Source organism: Oncorhynchus gorbuscha, linkage group LG16, assembly GCF_021184085.1.
Source record: "Oncorhynchus gorbuscha isolate QuinsamMale2020 ecotype Even-year linkage group LG16, OgorEven_v1.0, whole genome shotgun sequence".
Lineage (NCBI taxonomy): Eukaryota > Metazoa > Chordata > Actinopteri > Salmoniformes > Salmonidae > Oncorhynchus > Oncorhynchus gorbuscha.
The window spans coordinates 27387123-27407522 of NC_060188.1; the positions used below are offsets into that span (position 1 = coordinate 27387123).

General features: G+C 45.0%; 1 protein-coding gene across 11 annotated transcripts in view; it reads left to right on the forward strand.

The window, feature by feature from the left end:
* The first annotated feature begins 762 nt into the window (after window positions 1-762).
* LOC123999095 (supervillin-like) overlaps window positions 763-20400 on the forward strand; it is a 39329-nt gene continuing 19691 nt past the window's right edge. For 5 of the 11 annotated variants that reach the window (XM_046304493.1, XM_046304498.1, XM_046304499.1 and 2 more), the window contains exons 1-7: window positions 777-900; window positions 9991-10683; window positions 11316-11480; window positions 11702-11875; window positions 12921-12955; window positions 17401-17462; window positions 18704-18852. In XM_046304493.1, the coding sequence (XP_046160449.1) occupies window positions 10349-10683; window positions 11316-11480; window positions 11702-11875; window positions 12921-12955; window positions 17401-17462; window positions 18704-18852 (920 nt within the window). In that variant the 5' untranslated portion in view covers window positions 777-900; window positions 9991-10348. Of the gene's footprint in view, window positions 901-6674; window positions 6815-9904; window positions 10684-11315; window positions 11481-11701; window positions 11876-12920; window positions 12956-17400; window positions 17463-18703; window positions 18853-20400 lie in introns of those variants that run through there. The other 6 variants (XM_046304495.1, XM_046304496.1, XM_046304497.1 and 3 more) reach the window with 6 other exon arrangements.

Consider the following 20400-nt stretch of genomic DNA (forward strand, 5'->3'; position numbering starts at 1 on the left):
GTACTCTGTTAATTTAAAGGCAGAGTCAACTATATGACGTGGATGCACAAACTAAACAGCATAGTGGGTCAATTTCCGCAACAAGGAAAAGCATTGGAGCACAATGCTAAACTTCACTGTTTTGGTCCCGTGGCTTCCACGTTGTAAGCGTGTGATGCGAACCTTTGCGCAAGCGCAGTTACAGTTTTTATTTAACTAGGTAAGTCAGGGGCAGAACGACAGATTTGTACCTTGTCAGCTCGGGGATTTGCAACCTTTCGGTTACTAGTCCAACGCTCTAACCACTAGGCTACCCTGCCGCCCTAGTTAGACTGTTTGAGAGCGAAGTCTTGCATCTCACTCATTGCAATATTTTCGTTACTGCTTGTGCAACGACATCCTTTTAAGTGAAATGGCAAAGTGCCTGTTTGGGCACTGGAGTCAGTATTTTATATTGAGAGGTGGTAAGGGTACTTCTCAAATGAGTTTGCCTTACAGTATTTTCTGTTATCTAGATAAAACGGTTGATTATTATTCCTGAGACATTTTTGGATAAATACAAGTTGTCTTTATTCAAGCGTATCTTGATCCATGAAATGGCCAGACTTGACATTGTAGATGTAGCCTATGTGGTTGCAAAGAAAATGAACACATCCAATCATAGCTTAAACGATAGAGAAGACCATGCTCTATTGACAGTGTGCTGACATTGTACTGGTTCTGTCAGTTGCTGTCTATAGCTGTCCCAGCCTTGTCCCCTGCATGTGGCAGCGCCCGGGCAAGGGGAGGGGGTTATATTTTTAACCGGGACAGTCTGCGCTCGCCGTAAATGGGCTTTCACGCTCTGTTGCTGCGGCGCACAAATGCCCAGTCCCTGCTGTTGTTAGTGGCCATAGCCGGTCCCCTACGATTCGAGTACATGTAAGTACCCTAGCAAAATTCCTTTATGTAGGCTTCTAAAACAAAACCTGTTGAAAGCCAACGTACAATGGGAATTGTTTAGCTTTTCGTTCATTGTAAATGACACCGTGAGTTTTAGTGCGCTTTGGCACAACTTGATAACAACAGTTGATTTGACTCAAATAAACTGACACATTTAAGGACATAGTTCATTTAAATGATTTGCATTTAAATACGAATTTGATCTATTAATCGTAATCGTACACAGTTAGAAAAACCTCTTCAGTGCGCACGAGTGGCAAGGAAAATAGACCCTCGAATTGTGTCCATTACGCATCAGTTACTGACAAGTAATTGTGTCCCGATTGGAAGGTCTTCCCCCATGTTTTTTTTTCGTTGGCATTTGGTATCAAATAGTGATTATACTCTGTTAACAGATCTGTAATATCAAACTACGGAGAGACTTGGTCGGCCTGGTGTCATTATCTTTCCAAACATTTGACTTGAGACTTGTTTGCATAGGAAAATTGTTCTCATTCGTGCCATGACTCATGTCTTGTTTTGTCAGAGTGTATTTTTTGTTCTTCGATTGCCTTCCTTACATACTATACTGTGAGATCCTATTTTGGATAAATATTTGGTGGTAATGACGTTTGTTGCCATGGTGTTTTCTTAAAGTAGTGAGCTACTGACTGTGTTGTGGCTGATGTAGAGGGTGGAAGTTAGTGGATTGGCATGTCATCTAGGACTGAACTATATGTACAGAAAGGAACCGTGATGTCATCACTAATACTCACATTGTAATTCATGTGATTTAGGCTAGATCTTTTGGACGCCATCTGGCATTGGTGGAGCAAAACTTTCCCAATAGTTCACACTTGGATGTCACACAGTAGACAACTGTTAATGTGTCATATCATTCCAGGGGCTGAGGGGTGGGTTACAGTATGAAGGGTGGAGGAGGAGGAGAGCTACAGCTGCTCTAGAGGCATTATGTTCTGTAGTGTAGACAAGTCCTAGAAGCTGCAGTTGTTATCATTTCAAAACTCAATTAGTGTCTTTGTATAGGCTCTGCAGAAGTCTGCCCCAGTGATAGAAGCATTCTAAGCTATTTAAACCCAGAGCATTTTATTTTAAATACAAGACTCTGGTTAAATCTATCCCCAATTTACCTGCATCACATGTCCATTGTGTCCAGTGATTATCCAGAACATGGGTACAGAGAGAGGTAACACCCCTTATGCCTTCCGCATGCTAGCCGAACCGAACGAGTGTGCTCGCATACTCCCTTAGACATTCACTTGAAAAGCTAGAAAAAAGTGGCAATAGTACTGTTTGTCCATCTTGAGACGCCATAGCCAGTATACACTTCCTCAAAATAGAAGTAATCTAAGATAAGTCAAGAAATCTGTCATTAATTTTGGCATTTTCTGCCAAGGAGATCTTTTTACATCCAACTAAGATGTTTGATGCAGTATTTCTCAAGCGAAACAAATGTTGCATGAAAACGATTAGTCTCATTGAATGACAACAAACACTTCCATACTGTTCACCAATCACCGTAGAAGGGGCGTAGACTTCGCCTTTAGAATGGGAAGAGTGGATGGGAAGCCACCACTCATTTGCCCTTAAATTATACTGCTGCCCAGTGGGGGGCTACCGATCTAATCCCGTGTAATTCCTCTCTTTAATCTGGCCTTCGCAGTCTGTTCCATTCCTGAACCCGATGACATCATCTGATGTAACTTCTTTAACTTCAATGGGGGAAGATGTGAGTTCAGAGACCCCATGTTTGGAAAAAATCCATTGCATTTGTATTGAAAGTTCTAAGGTTTTGTAAGGGTTCTCGTCTGGGAAGTGTCCATAATGTTTTTTTAATAAAGACAATAGAACACTGGAACAAAACAACAAACGATGACGTGAATATACAAAACCGAAAACAGTACCGTGTGGACCAAACACCCACGACCAAACACCCACAACCCAAAAGTGAAACCCAGGCTACCTAAGTATGATTCTCAATCAGGGACAACAATTGACAGTTGCCTCTGATTGAGAACCATACTAGGCCGAACTCAAAAACCAACATAGAAAAACAAACAGACTGCCCACCCAGAAAAATAAAAACAAATACAGACTGCCCACCCAGAAAAACAAATACAGACTGCCCACCCAGAAAAACAAATACAGACTGCCCACCCAGAAAAACAAATACAGACTGCCCACCCAGAAAAACAAATACAGACTGCCCACCCAGAAAAACAAATACAGACTGCCCACCCAGAAAAACAAATACAGACTGCCCACCCAGAAAAACAAATACAGACTGCCCACCCAGAAAAACAAACACAGACTGCCCACCCAACTCACGCCCTAACCATACTAAAACAGAGATATAATAACAGAACTAAGGTCAGAACGTGACAGGTTTAGTATGGACATTATCTATGAATAATCCTTTAATTATAGATTGCTGTGTGGGCATCTTGAGTTCTGTTAAACAAAAAAACATATGCTAATAGGATAAGGGGCAGTTGTGATTTTAGCATGTAAATCTTGGTGGGGCAAAATATTAAAAATGTGTGATGCATGCCAGCAAAGCCAATACACAACACTAAACAATACATCAATTGCACTATAATGGTGACAAACGGTACCCACAAACTGTTAGGGCCTACATAAAGCTGTCCCAACAGCAGTCCCAACACCTTAGCACTGATACACCTGGCTATCAGTTGAGCCTTGTCTGGCAGCGAGACAGTTCATTCAGCCTCATTAAAAAAAACATAGCTGATATGGCTAAATTGCTTGAAAAAATATAGTTTCTACTAACAATTGAGATGTACAAACTATGGCATAAGGGGACGACAAGGGGCCTAGTTAAATAAAGGTTTAAAAAACACAGCCAATCCACTGAATACTATGCTAATGATTACTTTGTAATGCTTGCAGTTAGCCACTGATTCCTTCCAAACCACTCATTGTCGATTTTGAGATATCCAACTTGTCGTGAAATGTTTATGCCCAATGGCCGATGAGCATCGATACGTTTTATCTATAATTTCTGTTCATATTGGGGCAGAACGAAGGCTAGTGGTTAGAGCATTGGGCCAGTAACTGAAAGGTTGCTAGATCGAATCCCTGAGCTGACAAGGTAAACATCTGTCATTCTGCCCCTGAACAAGGCAGTTAACCCACTGTTCCTAGGCCACCATTATAAATAAGAATTTGTTCTTAACTGACTTGCCTAGTTAAATGAAGGTTAAATACAATTTTAGAATATGACAAGGATTAAAAAGGATTTGCCAGTAGATTGTTGACTTGATTCATGATGATGACTGCTAGCTAAGATTTTTTTCTGTAGCCAATAACCTTGAGCTTTCTTCAATGGGCACTTCCAATCTAACTCTATGGCAGCACCCAAGGGGCTTGAATTTTCGAGGTCTACCCTTAGACTTGGCGGTGACGTAGTGTCCCCATGAGTGACAAAACACTGAGCCAATCCCAACACAATACTCCGTATTTTTCTGCTGGCTTGCCCCACCACCACAGAAAGCACTGAACTAGGCTGAAACACATGTATTTTGGAGCTGCCTTACTCAAGAAAACAGAAAAGACACCATGTTTGTATGCAGCTTTATTAACTCAATGATATATATATATTTTAGATTGTTTTCAAACTGATATGTGACAAAATAACATGCAAAACAGGCAAGCCTCCATTTGTATTTTTGGGGCTCTGCCCCACCTGCCCCCAAGGATGGGTCGCCACTGGTAAGGGGATACCTAGCCAGTTGCACAACTGAATGCATTCAACCGAAATACGTCTTCGCAATTTCACCCAACCCTTCTGAATCATAGAGGTAATATGTCCTGCATCACAGAAAGTTGGTGGCAACCTAATTGGGGAGGACGGGCTTGTTGTAATGGCTGGAGCTGTACAGGTGGAATGGTATCAAACACATGGCTTCTACGTGTTTGATGCCATTCCATTTGCTCCTTTCCAGCCATTATTATGTGCCGTCCTCCATTCAGGAGCTGCCACTGTCCTGCACTGCATGACCAAAAGCATGTGGACACCTGCTCATCGACCATCTCATTCCAAAATCATGGGCATTAATATGGAGTTGGTCCCCCCCTTTGCTGCTATAATAGCCTTGACTCTTCTGGGATGCCTTTCCACTAAATGTTGAAAGATTGCTGCAGGAACTTGCTTCCATTCAGCCACGAGAGCATTAGGGAAGTCGGGCACTGATGTTGGGCGATTAGGCCTGGCTCGCAGTCGGCGTTCAATTCATCCCAAAGATGTTCGATGGGTTTAAGGTCAGGACTCTGTGCAGGCCAGTCAAGTTCTTCTGCACGGATCTCGACAAACCATTTCTGTATGGACCCCGCTTTGTGCAAGGGACATTGTCATGCTGAAACAGAAAAGGGCCTTCCCCAAACTGTTGCCACAAAGTTGGAAGCACAGAATCATCTAGAATGTCATTGTATGCTGTAGCGTTAAGATTTCCCTTCACTGGAACTAAGGGGCCTAGTCCGAACCATGAAAAACAGCCCCAGACCATTATTCCTCATCCACCAAACTTTACAGTTGGTACTATGCATTCATGTACAGAACACAGAACAGTGCAAACTGGCTCTAACATGAGTAGAAAGAGGAGTAGGAGGCCCCGGTGCACAACTGAGCAAGAGGACAAGTACATTAGAGTGTTTAGTTTGAGAAGCAGATGCCTCACAAGTTCTCAACTGGCAGCTTCATTAAATAGTACCCGCAAAACACCAGTCTCAATGTCAACAGTGAAGAGGCGATGCCGGGATGCTGGCCTTCTAGGCAGAGTTGCAAAGAAAAAGCCATATTTCAGACTGGCCAATAAAAATAAAAGATTAAGATGGGCAAAATAACACAGACACTGGACAGAGGAACTCTGCCTAGAAGGCCAGCATGTTCTGTGAAGGGAGTAGTACACAGCGTTGTACGAGATCTTCAGTTTCTTGGCAATTTCTTGCATGGAATAGCCTTCATTTCTCAGAACAAGAATAGACTTACGAGTGTCAGAAGAAAGATCTTTGTTTCTGGCCATTTTGAGCCTGTAATCGAACCCACAAATGCTGATGCTCCAGATACTCAACTAGTCTCAAGAAGGCCAGTTGTATTGCTTCTTTAATCAGAACAACATAATTGCAAAAGGGTTTTCTAATGATTAATTAGCCTGTACGCCTATGTAGATATTCCACACAAAAATCGTCAGTTTCCAGCTACAATAGTCATTTACAACATTAACAATATCTACACTGTATTTCTGATCAATTTGATGTTATTTTAATGGACAAACATTTTTGCTTTTCTTTCAAAAACAAGGACATTTCTAAGTGACCCAAAACTTTTGAACGGTAGTGTACTTTTGCATATATAGTGTACATTAAAGCTGTTCGTTCAATGCCCTGTGTGTCCTCAGGGTCAGCGTGGGACTGGGGTGAAAGAGGGACATAAAAGATGGTGTCCGTGACTACTTCACCTCAGCTCTGTTTACAATGACATGCGGGGAGATATGATACTCACCTTCCGTTTTACCTCATTAAAACCTCTCTGTGAACTTACTTTTGCAAGTTGATTCAACTTTATCTCGGCAAATAGTGAAAACAGTATCATTGCTCTGTGTATTCCTAGCGAGTACTAACTAGTCTGTTCTTCCGGGTGCTTTAGAACAAGCTTGTTTATTAGTGTTACTGGATTAGAGACTGATGATCCATGCTGAGCTCCAATGGCAACCAATCTCTCTCACCCAATCCAGCCCTGCCTAGCCCGTGACACGACCTCTGCACCGGTCTGCCAAAAAGATGGGCACTCTGTCTCCGTCTTCATTGTCTTACTCTCAGTCAATTACATGGTATTGGGACGTTCCTCATCTTGCCCTCTGTTACTCTTGGGAAGGTAAGGGCTATACCAACCAAGCTGTCTCTATTCTTGTGGTAGTCAATTTTGTGGTTGTGTTGAACTTGACCTCACATACACAAACATACACACGTGAGCACACACACATACACAGACTTAGCACACAAACTCAGCTGCCCTTCTGATCTTGATGTCCCGTAGGGATCACTGCGTCTGACAGCTCAGCTTTCGGTGCCTGGCCTTTTGCTGTCGTCTGCGACAGGTCAAATTTGGAGATCCACCTGGCTCTATGTTAGTCGCTTGCTTACACTGTCTGAGAGCTGTAGTCAAAGTCAGGGGTGTATCCAAATCAATGTAAGTCAATCATGTCTTCCATATATATAAGCTTGCAATCTGGAAGACACTCTGTCTCACACCATTCCTAATACTCCCAGAGCAAGCGATGTATCTATAGTGTAACTGATGTCTGTGTTTATCTGTATATGGTGAAACCATGACTGTTACAGACCACCACAGAGTACACGGTGCCCTTTAGGCCTGCAGTAGCTCTACTGTACTAAGTCCTATGAGTCCCATAGCTCTCTCTGCTCATTGTTCCATAGGCCCCATTGTGTGTCAGCGGTGGTGGGAAAGGGACAGGAATGCTGACGCTAACATTTAGCCATTTCAGAACACCACTCACACACCAATTTTTGGCGGCCTAGCAAATGGCTCAAGTCCCTACTGATTGAGAATACAAATGTGGTGATGTCATTATTTATAGACGGTTGAAGTCGGAAGTTTACATACACCTTAGCCAAATACATTTAAACTCTGTTTTTTTTTTTTTTTTTTACAATTCATGACATTTAATCCTATAAAAATTCCCTGTCTTAGGTCAGTTAGTATCACCACATTATTTTAAGAATGTGAAATGTCCAAATAATAGTAGAGAGAACTATTTATTTCAGCTTTTATTTCTTTCATCACATTCCAAGTGGGTCAGAAGTTTACATACACTCAATTAGTATTTGGTAGCATTGCCTTTAATTCAATTGTTTAACTTGGGTCAAATGTTTCGGGTAGCCTTCCACAAGCGTCCCACAATAAGTTGGGTGAATTTTGGCCCATTCCTCCTGACAGAGCTGGTGTAACTGAGTCAGGTTCGTAGGCCTCCTCGCTTGCACACGCTTTTTCAGTTCGGCCCACAAATTGTCTATAGGATTGAGGTCAGGGCTTTGTGATGGCCACTCCAATTCCTTGACTTTGTTGTCTTTAAGCCATTTTGCCACAACTTTGGAAGTATGCTTGGGTCATTGTCCATTTGGAAGAGCCATTTGCGACCAAGCTTTAACTTCCTGACTGATGTCTTGAGATGTTGCTTCAATATATCCACAGAATTTTCCTACCTCATGAAGCCATCTATTTTGTGAAGTGAACAAGTCCCTCCTGCAGCAAAGCACCCCCACAACATGATGCTGCCACCCCGTGCTTCACGGTTGGGATGGTGTTCCTCGGCTTGCAAGCCTCCCCCTTTTTCCTCCAAACATAACGATGGTCATTATGGCCAAACAGTTCTATTTTTGTGTTTCATCAGACCAGAGGACATTTCTCCAAAAAGTATGATCTTTGTCCTCATGTGCAGGTAAACCGTAGTCTGGATTTTTAATGGCGGTTTTGGTGCAGTGACTTCTTCCTTGCGGAGCAGCCTTTCAGGTTATGTCAATATCGGACTCGTTTTACTGTGGATATAGATACTTTTGTACCTGTTTCCTCCAGCATCTTCACAAGGTCCTTTGCTGTTTCTCTGAGATTGATTTGCACTTTTCGCTCCAAAGTACATTCATCTCTAGGAGACAGAACGTGTCTCCTTCCTGAGTGGCATGACAGCTGCGTGGTCCCATGGTGTTTATACTTGTGTACTATTGTTTGTACAGATGAACATGGTCTTAGCTGATTTCTTTTGATTTTCCCATGACGTCAAGCAAAGAGGCACTGACTTTGAAGGTAGTGCCTTGAAATACATCCACAGGTACACTTCCAATTGACTCAAATGATGTCAATTAGCCTATCAGAGGCTTCTAAAGCCATTACATAATTTTCTGGAATTTTCCAAGCTGTTTAAAGGCTCAGTCAACTTAGTGTATGTACACTTCTGACCGACTGGAATTGTGATACAGTGAATTATAAGTGAAATAATCTGTCTGTAAACAATTGTTGGGTAGATGACTCGTGTCGTGCTCAAAGTAGATGTCCTATCCGACTTGCCATAACTATAGTTTGTTAACAAGTCATTTTATGGAGTTGTTGAAAAACAAGTTTTAATGACTCCAATCTAATGTAAAACTTCCGACTTCAACTGTATGTTTTGTGGTTCAGGTCCTTGTTTGTGTTCGAACAGCCAGGAAACCTAGTAACCAGGATGGAGGTTTTGCATGTATTTGCTTGTTGAGAGAGACATTAGACTGTCAGATGAGTGATTAGGGACATTCCTGCTCAGGGATATTTCGAGGGACATACATTCCCAATGACATGTTTAGTACCATGTTATTGGTAGAGGATCAGAATGCTGTAGCCTACCTGAACCATGATTGGGTTTGAACAACCAGCAAACTATACCTCTTTGAAATATTATTTACTTTGTAAATGCAATATTTTGTTTTGTTGGTGAACTTAGTGCTTGCCGGACAGCGTCTCCAACTATTCAGCTCGCTAACATAGGAAGGCACTAACTAACGTTGAAAGCAAGAGGGACTGATCTTGTCCAACCTGCAGACAGTCAGCCATGTACTGTAGGACTGACGTGGAGCTGACTGGCTGGCTGGCAGTATAGGGTTTCAGTGCAAGGGGAGATTTCTGCTTTGCAGAGCAGCCTACAACAGGTCAACTTACAGGGCTTCAGCAGGAAAGAGAAGAGAAGGGAGCCGGGCGACAGGGGCGCGGGAAGGAAAAGAGGGGGCAGCTATAATGTAGCTGGTTGCCTACAGATGGCAACCATGGCAACCTTTTTTTGTGTTGTCATCATAGCGACATGTTATTTGATTTAATAGTGCAGGCTGGTGCTCTGTTTATGTCGCGGTGGTTGACTTAACGAAGAACATGCGGATGTGAAACAAACGGTGAATGAGTTATTCAACTGGTAGGGAGTGAATGCGTGGCTAACTGATGGGGAAAGTGGGATGGCGCAAGTGGGATGGCGCAGTTATCTGATGTTTCTATTGCTCCCTCTGTCTCAGCAGTGCGATGAGCTCAAAGGAAGGATTCATCTGTCTGACAGCCTGCTGACTGGAAGAAGACGTTCCCAATGCCAACGACGGAGGTGCTGAATGGTTCCACATGCCAACTTTGGACTTTTTGATTGGTCAAGCACATTAGGATATCTGATTGGTGTCTGCTGTTGTTTGGAGCACACACTAACTTACTGGAGGAGGAATTGATTTTTGAACATCCATTTATCCTTTGGTGTCTGATAGCTGAGAAGTGACGTAGGGAGGGAGTCTCTTGAGGTTTGAGTCATCAATGCCCAGGCCATTGTTAAAGGAGACCTACTGAGACCTTCTGACTAACGGACAGACAGGGAGTGAAATAAGCAGCATGGACACTATCGAGAACCCCGACTTGGAGCCCAGATCGGAGCGGATCGCCCGCTACAAGGCTGAGAGGAGGCGGGAGCTGCAAGAACGCTATGGCAACATGGAGGAGCTCCCATCCAAGTGGGTGAGGAGGGATGGGGCTCTCATGAACTCAGACAGTGCACCTCCCTCCACAGACATGACCCTCTCTGGGGGGTTGAACGGCAGAGTGGGGGGGCCGGAGGGTGGCTGGAGGGGCCTCCACTTGGAGAGCAACACCCCTCTGGAGTCAGAACCTCTGAGATTCTCCAACGGCTTTGAGGCAGACACCGCTGCAGACCCAACATACCTCCAAAGGTGAGTCCCTTCCATGTGTAGCCATTAGCCAATCAGTAGTGGCAATCCGTCTCAACCACATCAGGAAGACAAGTAAACAAAGAGTGATGCAGCAGACAGGTGGCAGACACTGACAATTTTCTTTGTTTCTGTCTTTGATGTCACCTAGTTATGCTGAACGAATGCAGGCAATGCCTGCTGGCCAGTGAATTTCTGTGTTATACAGTATCAGGCCATGTTTCTTTTCCCGGTTCCCTAACAACAGATTGATGAATAGAAACAACCATATTATGTGTAACCACCTCTTAAAACAACCCCCTTCCAGTCGCCAAGCTCCTTTTCCAGTGAAAACTCTATCCTGCGACCTTTCAGCCTCGTAAAACAGTTGTCAGGGTTCACCTGTGCTCTACGGCCTTTGTTGCTAATTCATATGGAGCGAGCTAAACCTGACTTCCAGCGTCATGCAGTACTAGTTCAGCAGAGATCCCGTTGATTCCTCCATGTGTGTTTTATACCCTCCTGACCTGGGCTCCCTTTCCTTTAAGAGGTACAATACTTTGTCAGGGGTGCTCTTTAGGAATGGGTGTAGTTGTGGTAGTTTGCCACTTTCCGTACGCCACCTCTCTCCCACCTCCCTCCTCCCCCGCCTCCAGGAAGTGTTCTTCTGACTCTGCCGGCGTGTTGAGTGGGGTGAAGCCCCTAGCTCCCCCAGGAACCCCTGGACCCGACGCGGCCCAGCTGCAAACGCGGGTGTCGGTGGGCCAGTTGAGGTGTGCCCTGCTGCAGCAGACTGGGACTGGAACACAGCCTGAGAAAGTGTAGGGTCTCCTGCATGAAACGGCCTATGTGTGTGTGTGTGTGTGTTGTTATTCTGAATAGGTGTGGGCGTCAGTCTTCTATTTCTTTCTGTTTGCATGCGTCTGCGGTGTGTGTCAGTGGGAGTTGTCCCACTGCTTCCAGTTGGAAAGTTTTTTTTCTCATCTCTCTCTCCCCTTCTCTCCCGATGCTCACCCTGTTCCTCTGTGGTTGGGGATAGTAGTCCTGACAGTGGCCGTGCGGCCTCTTCCCTTGACCTGGCTGTAAAGCCGGGCTCGGAGGGGGGACGGCGGCGCACCCGTCGCTATGTCCCTGGGTTGTCAGGCGGGGGCAGCAAAACCAACGAGCGCTTCAGGACACAGCCGATCACAGCCTGTGAGGTGCAGGAGAGCGGCGGGTAGGGACTGTGTGCTGAGGCCAGCCATATCAACCATGTCGTATCAGAGCATGCAGGTCAAGCCAGGGGCTCTGCCCTAGTTTGGTTACTCTTCAGGTGGAGAGGTTTGCAGTGTTTTGTGCCATTGCCGTGGTTCTTTTCTTTGCTGATTTTTTGATAGTGTGTGATAATGGTTTGCGTGCATATAAATGCTTCCCAGATATTTGCTGTCCTCTCATATCGGAGAATCGCTTTTGGTGGTCCTCGTGGTTATTTATTGAAATAGTTTGGTCTTGGTACACTGGCAAGAGGCATGATTTGAATGTATGTTTGCATCTGTTCATGGCGCTTAATAGCAACCATGACATGAACAGTGTTGCTTTGTTGAGCATGCAGATATGACCCTGTGTGTGAGATACAGTAACCCGCACAGACATCAGAGAGAGTGAAAAGCGAGAATTATACCAGGCAGGAATGAGCATGGTCAAACTCCTCTCATCTTTTGTCTTGATCTCGTGCTGATTCTCTCTCTCTCTCTCTCTCTCTCTCTCTCTCTCTCTCTCTCTCTCTCTCTCTCTCTCTCTCTCTCTTTCTGTCTCTCTCTTTTTCTGTCTCTCTCTTTCTCTCTCTCTCTTTTTCTGTCTCTCTCTCTCTCTCTCTCTCTCTCTCTCTTTTTCTCTCTCTCTCTCTCTCTCTCTCTCTCTCTCTCTCTCTCTCTCTCTCTCTCTCTCTCTCTCTCTCTCTCTCTCTCTCTCTCTCTCTCTCTCTCTCTCTCTCTCTCTCTCTCTCTCTTCTCTCTCTCTCTCTCTCTCTCTCTCTCTCTCTCTCTCTCTCTCTCTCTCTCTCTCTCTCTCTCTCTCTCTCTCTCTCTCTCTCTCTGTGTATCTTTCTCTCTCTCTCCCTCTCTCTCTGTGTGTCTTTCTCTCTCTCTCTATTTCTCTCGCTCTCTCTCGCTCTCTCTCTCTGTGTGTCTTTCTCTCTATCTCTCTCTCTCTCTCTCTCTCTCTCTCTCTCTCTCTCTCTCTCTCTCTCTCTCTCTCTCTCTCTCTCTCTCTCTCTCTCTCAGGCTGCTGGAAGCAGAGGAAGAGGAGAACGCTAAAGGTACCAAACCCCGCCCACCTGGCTCTCACATGGCCCGTTTTATTTTGCCACACACAAACGGTTGATCCATTGCCTATTGTACAGCCTCTGTGTTAACTGAGTGGGGCGAGAGACAAGAGAGCGAAACAGAGAGGGACAGAGAGAGGGGGGGTCACAGGCATAGTGCTGTGTGGCTTGCCAGTGTTAATGTTTAACACGGTGACAAAGAAGAGCACGTGCTCTCTCTCGCTCTCCTCTCTCTCTCTCTCTCTCTCTCTCTCTCTCTCTCTCTCTCTCTCTCTCTCTCTCTCTCTCTCTCTCTCTCTCTCTCCCTCTCTCTACTCTCTCTATATCACAGAAATGCCGACATAGGCGATAGGAGGTGGCAAAGCTGTCTGATCAGCACTTGTCTCTACAAGTAGTGTGTGATAAAATGGCTCAGCCAGCTACTGTAATAGGCGTTTGTCATCACACAGTAGCTGAAAGAGCGAGAGAGACAGACAGACAGAGAGAGAGAAAGAAAAGGGGGGAGGACAACATCGGGTCAGAAGGAATAACTGTTTTTTTTCTATTTTCACTCATAAACAACCGTTAATATTAACACCCAAACCTACAGTGGGGCAAAAAAGTATTTAGTCAGCCACCAATTGTGCAAGTTCTCCCACTTAAAAAGATGAGAGAGGCCTGTAATTTTCGTCATATGTACACTTCAACTATGACAGACAAAATGAGAAAAAAAATCCAGAAAATCACATTGTAGGATTTTTAATGAATTTATTTGCAAATTATGGTGGAAAATAAGTATTTGGTCAATAACAAAAGTTTCTCAATACTTTGTTATACCCTTTGTTGGCAATGACAGAGGTCAAACGTTTTCTGTAAGTCTTCACAAGGTTTTCACACACTGTTGCTGGTATTTTGGCCCATTCCTCCATGCAGATCTCTAGAGCAGTGATGTTTTGGGACTGTTGCTGGGCAACACAGACTTTCAACTCCCTCCAAAGATTTTCTATGGGGTTGAGATCTGGAGACTAGCTAGGCCACTCCAGGACCTTGTAATGCTTCTTACGAAGTTGCCCTGGCGGTGTGTTTGGGATCATTGTCATGCTGAAAGACCCAGCCACGTTTCATCTTCAATGCCCTTGCTGATGGAAAGAGGTTTTCACTCAAAATCTCACGATACATGGCCCCATTCATTCTTTCCTTTACACGGATCAGTCGTCCTGGTCCCTTTGCAGAAAAACAGCCCCATGCTTCACAGTAGGTATGGTATGGTACTTACCATATATGGTATGGTGTTCTTTGGATGCAACTCGGCATTCTTTGTCCTCCAAACACAACGAGTTGAGTTTTTACCAAAAAGTTATATTTTGGTTTCATCTGACCATATGACATTCTCCCAATCTTCTTCTGGATCATCCAAATGCTCTCTAGCAAACTTCAGATGGTCCTGGACATGTACTGGCCTAAGCAGGGGGACACGTCTGACACTGCAGGATTTGAGTTCCTGGCGGCGTAGTGTGTTACTGATGGTAGGCTTTGTTACTTTGGTCCCAGCTCTCTGCAGGTCATTCACTAGGTCCCCCCGTGTGGTTCTGGGATTTTTGCTCACCATTCATATGATCATTTTGACCCCACGGCGTGAGATCTTGCGTGGATCCCCAGATTGAGGGAGATTGTCAGTGGTCTTGTATGTCTTCCATTTCCTAATAATTGCTCCCACAGTTGATTTCTTCAAACCAAGCTGCTTACCTATTGCAGATTCAGTCTTCCCAGCCTGGTGCAGGTCTACAATTTTGTTTCTGGTGTCCGGTGACAGCTCTTTGGTCTTGGCCATAGTGGAGTTTGGAGTGTGACTGTTTGAGGTTGTGGACAGGTGTCCTTTACACTGATAACAAGTTCAAACAGGTGCCATTAATACAGGTAACGAGTGGGGGACAGAGGAGCCTCTTAAAGAAGAAGTTACACGTCTGTGAGAGCCAGAAATCTTGCTTGTTTGTAGGTGACCAAATACTTATTTTCCACCTAAATTTGCAAATAAATTCATTAAAAATCCTACAATGTGATTTTCTGGATTGTTTTTCTCATTTTGTCTGTCATAGTTGAAGTGTACCTATGATGAAAATTACAGGCCTCTCATCTTTTTAAGTGGGAGAACTTGCACAATTGGTGGCTGACTAAATACTTTTTTGCCCCACTGTATATCAACTAATAGCTACTGTATAACAGTGCATTTAACAGTTATCCTGATGAATATAGTCTGACCTCTACTTACACTCAACCCCACTTTGTAGCTGCCTTTACAGAACATCTATAATAAACAGAACATCAAATAAATCAAGTGATTTTATTTTTAAACACTTCACCAGACCCAGATGGGCACAGGGTGACGGTAGAATGTTGAAGTTCCTCGGTGGCGATGGATTTATGAGCCATAAAAGCATGCCTGAGCACCACACCGCCACTATAAAAAATAGTCCCCGCTTGTACGCAGTAGCTGTCCAATAAGTTCTCTCTCATGCATTCATTTGACTGTCCACCTAAAATACATGATTAAATGGCCATTGAGAGCAGTGTTAGAAACAACAGAGACAGTTGACACTCACTCGATCGGTGTTGCTGTCCAACTACCTGGTCAAAAGGATGAACTGTGTGGTCATTAAGTTCAGGCCAGGTGAGAGGAGAACTAGGCAGCTAGCGGTGCCAGCTGAGAGATAGTGGTGGTGGTGCCATGTGACAGTCTAGTGAGTGCCAGGTGAGAGGAGAAGCAGGCAGCTAGCGGTGCCAGCTGAGAGATAGTGGTGGTGGTGCCATGTGACAGTCTACTGAGTGCCAGGTGAGAGGAGAAGTAGGCAGCTAGCGGTGCCAGCTGAGAGATAGTGGTGGTGGTGCCATGTGACAGTCTACTGAGTGCCAGGTGAGAGGAGAAGTAGGCAGCTAGCGGTGCCAGCTGAGAGATAGTGGTAGTGGTGCCATGTGACAGTCTACTGAGTGCCAGGTGAGAGGAGAAGTAGGCAGCTAGCGGTGCCAGCTGAGAGATAGTGGTAGTGGTGCCATGTGACAGTCTACTGAGTGCCAGGTGAGAGGAGAAGTAGGCAGCTATCGGTGCCAGCTGAGAGATAGTGGTGGTGGTGCCATGTGACAGTCTACTGAGTGCCAGGTGAGAGGAGAAGCAGGCAGCTAGCGGTGACAGCTGAGAGATAGTGGTGGTGGTGCCATGTCACAGTCTACTGAGTGCCAGGTGAGAGGAGAAGCAGGCAGCTAGCGGTGCCAGCTGAGAGATAGTGGTGGTGGTGCCATGTGACAGTCTACTGAGTGCCAGGTGAGAGGAGAAGCAGGCAGCTAGCGGTGCCAGCTGAGAGATAGTGGTGGTGGTGCCATGTGACAGTCTACTGAGTGCCAGGTGAGAGGAGAAGCAGGCAGCTAGCGGTGCCAGCTGAGAGATAGTGGTGGTGGTGCCATGTGACAGTCTACTGAGTGCCAGGTGAGAGGAGAAGCAGGCAGCTAGCGGTGCCAGCTGAGAGATAGTGGTGGTGGTGCCATGTCACAGTCTACTGAGTGCCAGGTGAGAGGAGAAGCAGGCAGCTAGCGGTGCCAGCTGAGAGATAGTGGTGGTGGTGCCATGTGACAGTCTAGTGAGTGCCAGGTGAGAGGAGAAGTAGGCAGCTAGCGGTGCCAGCTGAGAGATAGTGGTGGTGGTGACATGTGACAGTCTAGTGAGTGCCAGGTGAGAGGAGAAGTAGGCAGCTAGCGGTGCCAGCTGAGAGATAGTGGTGGTGGTGCCATGTGACAGTCTACTGAGTGCCAGGTGAGAGGATAAGCAGGCAGCTAGCGGTGCCAGCTGAGAGATAGTGGTGGTGGTGCCATGTGACAGTCTACTGAGTGCCAGGTGAGAGGAGAAGCAGGCAGCTAGCGGTGCCAGCTGAGAGATAGTGGTGGTGGTGCCATGTGACAGTCTACTGAGTGCCAGGTGAGAGGAGAAGCAGGCAGCTAGCGGTGCCAGCTGAGAGATAGTGGTGGTGGTGCCATGTGACAGTCTAGTGAGTGCCAGGTGCAGAGCGATGGCCTCACATGAAGGGATCAGTCACAGAGATCTGTCCATCTCATTGTGTCGCAGTGGACTGGCGGCTTGACTAACAGGTAGCCTCTCTGGACTGTATCTCTCCCCAGGCTACTATGAGCAGGTTAACTGTGTTTTTCTGTATGACAGGGACTGCTATATGATCACAAGGTGTGTGGGGGTGCTGTTATATTTTTTTGTTTGCCTATTTTTATTTAGAGGGTTCGGCTTAATGTGTTTGACAGGCTCAGTGATGCCAAAAGGATATCCCTGCTGATGACACAGACAGGCTGACAGGGATTTAGTGTGTCTTTGAGTGTGTATGCACTTACCTCCAATGTATTTACCTCTGTTTGCCTGACTTGATGTATATATTTAATGTCATGTACACCCCCCCCCCCCCCAGCTGATGTGAAGACAGACGACAGAGCCAAGATGAGTGTGGCGGCCAAGATGTCTCTGTTTAAAGTAAGCACGTCCATCTAGCTCAACCTTGGCTGTGAAACAGGAGCCCCTCCCAGGACCCCCTTCCTGTTCCCTTGTACCATGCTGTCCGTCTCCATGCCTGATCACAAAAGGTCATCACCATGGAGACCAGGTCTATCAACAGCACATCAACAGACACGACAGAGCCCATGTTGAGAGGAGAGAGAGAGTTGTTTATTATCTACTTCACTTGCTTTGTCAATGTTAACATATGTTTCCCCTGCCAATAAAGCCCCTTGAATTGAATTGAAAGAGAGAGAGAGAGGCTGCTCACCTTACAGTCACGGAGCAACACATGATGAGCCAGCAGGCTGAGCTGAGCATGCAGAACTGAATACACTGAACGAATGTTGAGGAATATGAATGGCCAAACAGGTGCTGCTCTCTGATCCAGACAGGGCCTTGTATAATAGTACTGTACTAATATATCAGGACATGGTGCCTGAATAAGACCAGGTATGCAGACAGAGTATAGTATAGGACATATAGGAAGCCAGACCACAGAGTGCATGCAGATGGACCCTTCTGCTCTTAGTTTACTCCCATTGGTTAATGTTTTATTGTTTAAGTAGCCTTTGGCAGTCTGTTTTGTTAACAAGACAGACTACCCCCCCCCCCCCCCCCCCAATATTTCACTTCCTGGTGGGTTTTAGTCACGTAGCATCTGTCTAAACCTAGGTGAAAAGTAGCCAGGGACTATCAAGCCATGAACAGCCATTAACAGGTGGTTATAATTAGCCCACAGCTAGCTCCTGTCAAGCTGGCTGGTGGAGGAGGGAGGCAGGGCCAGGAGGGAAGGGGCTGAGGGGAGGGCCAGGGGGGTAACGGTACACTACTAAGGGAGCTCTGGTTACACTGTGACCTGCAGGCCTGGCATTCTATCCCTCTCCTCTACCTTCTTACATAGGCCTCCCACAGCACCTTACAGATCCCTGGTTTATTCACCAGCTATCGCACCCACTTCCTCTGCCTACTGCACCTCCATTCACATTCCAGGAAAGAGGGACACTTTCAATGAAAGAGATGAAAAAAGGAGAGGACATTTTGTCATTTCTCAGTGATTATTTTATGCTTTGTTTGATCTAAATGTTGATTATACAGCTGTGGCAAAGGCATTATTGTTCAAGATGTAGTATTACCTATCAAATATGAACATAAATGTTATGAATGACTATTTCTCTCGCTCTTTCTTTCTCTCGTCTCCGTCTTTCTCTCTGTTGCAGGAGCTAGAGAAGTCAGCAGCCCCTGAGGCCTCCTCCTTTCTGAAGCCTCGCTCTGGCAGCGTCGCGTATGAACGCAGAGTACGCCGTGGCAACGAGCACCGCTCACTCACTCAGCCAATCACTTGTGAGGAGATGGTGGTGGCCACCAGGTGAGCAGGGTCAAGGGTCACACCTCTGGTCAATGTACAACGATATATTGTATCTGTTGGCAATGAGGTGTTGGCATACCGTATGCAAAAAACATAGCCTCTCACACATTAAAATTCCTTGCCCAGTGGGTTATGGAATCCACATGGAATGGTCATGAGATCATAACTGATTATAGTTGTGATACGGTTTATGGTATTTGGTTTATGTATAGCATTCTAGATAATGCATTTTGGTATGGTACCGCTTAGGTGTAAACTCCCCTAAAGAGGGGGCTAGCGTGCGTTTGGTACCAGTTCCGACCGACATTTTCACATATGAAACAGTGTATGGACACCGTAGATCGAAATGGCTTCCATTCAGCAACAACCCTAGTTCTCTTCCGCCTGTGTGACTCAGGCTGTGAAATCTTACACCACTTGAAGCTGGGATGTCCCACCTACCATTTCATTCGCTCTTCCGACTGTCCATCAACTCCTGGCTGACAAAGCACATGCCTGCAATTCTTTAGATCCTAGCGCAGCAGGAGAGCGTGGGTTCGTCGCTCTGGGACATTCAGATAACAATTTATCACCAATTTTATCAAAGTAACCTAAAATAATTCATAGATATTAAACAAAAAAACGATTTATATTTGTCATAGATGGACAGGATTAATATGAGATGAAAGGCCAAGCTAGAGCCCTGTGTGATGTTCAGAAGGGTGCAGAAGTTTTAAACGAGAGAGACCTTAAGAAAATATGCCACATTTTTTTCGGACACTAAACATACAAATATATATTTTACAGTTATAAGGAAGGTGAAATCTTATAGTGAAGTTATTTTATAATTTGATTCCACTATATTTAGAAAGCATTGAAGTCATTTCAAGTCTTATTCATACAGTTTGTTTGAGTAGGAAATACATCATATAAAACATTTTGTATTTGTGTCAAATTTGTACTGTGTTCTTGAGCTTGTGTCCTCAAAAGTTACTACACCTCAGGAATTTAAAACAGTTTTTACCAGCAATGTGAGATTTTAATATTTCTCACAGTAAAAACATTTTTTATGGTCCTCTCATTATAAAAATTAATTTAGTGTATGTCTATTTAGGTAGAGATCTACATTTTGCCATTACATTGAGCAGGTTTAATGTGGCACTGTTTTTTATTGAAAACCTAGAGCTGGCAGGGTTTGTTCACTCATAATGACGTCCTGTCTGGCTAACTACATGTAGTCTAGTGGTTAGAGCGTTGTGCCAATAACTGAAAGATTGCTGGATCAAATCCCCGAGCTGACAAGGTAAAAATCTATCATTCTGCCCCTGAACAAGGCAGTTAACACACTGTCCCCCAGAAGGCTGTCATTGTAAATAAGAATTTGTTCTTAACTGACTTGCCTAGTTAAATAAAGGTTAAATAAAAAAAATAAAAAATGATGAGACCTTTACTGAGTTAGACAGAGAGATTCATACCCCTAATTAGAACAGGGGGCAGTCAGAGAGGAGGCTAAAACACTGATTTACTGCCATGCATTAAAAATATCTCACATTGTGTTCCCCAGTTCCT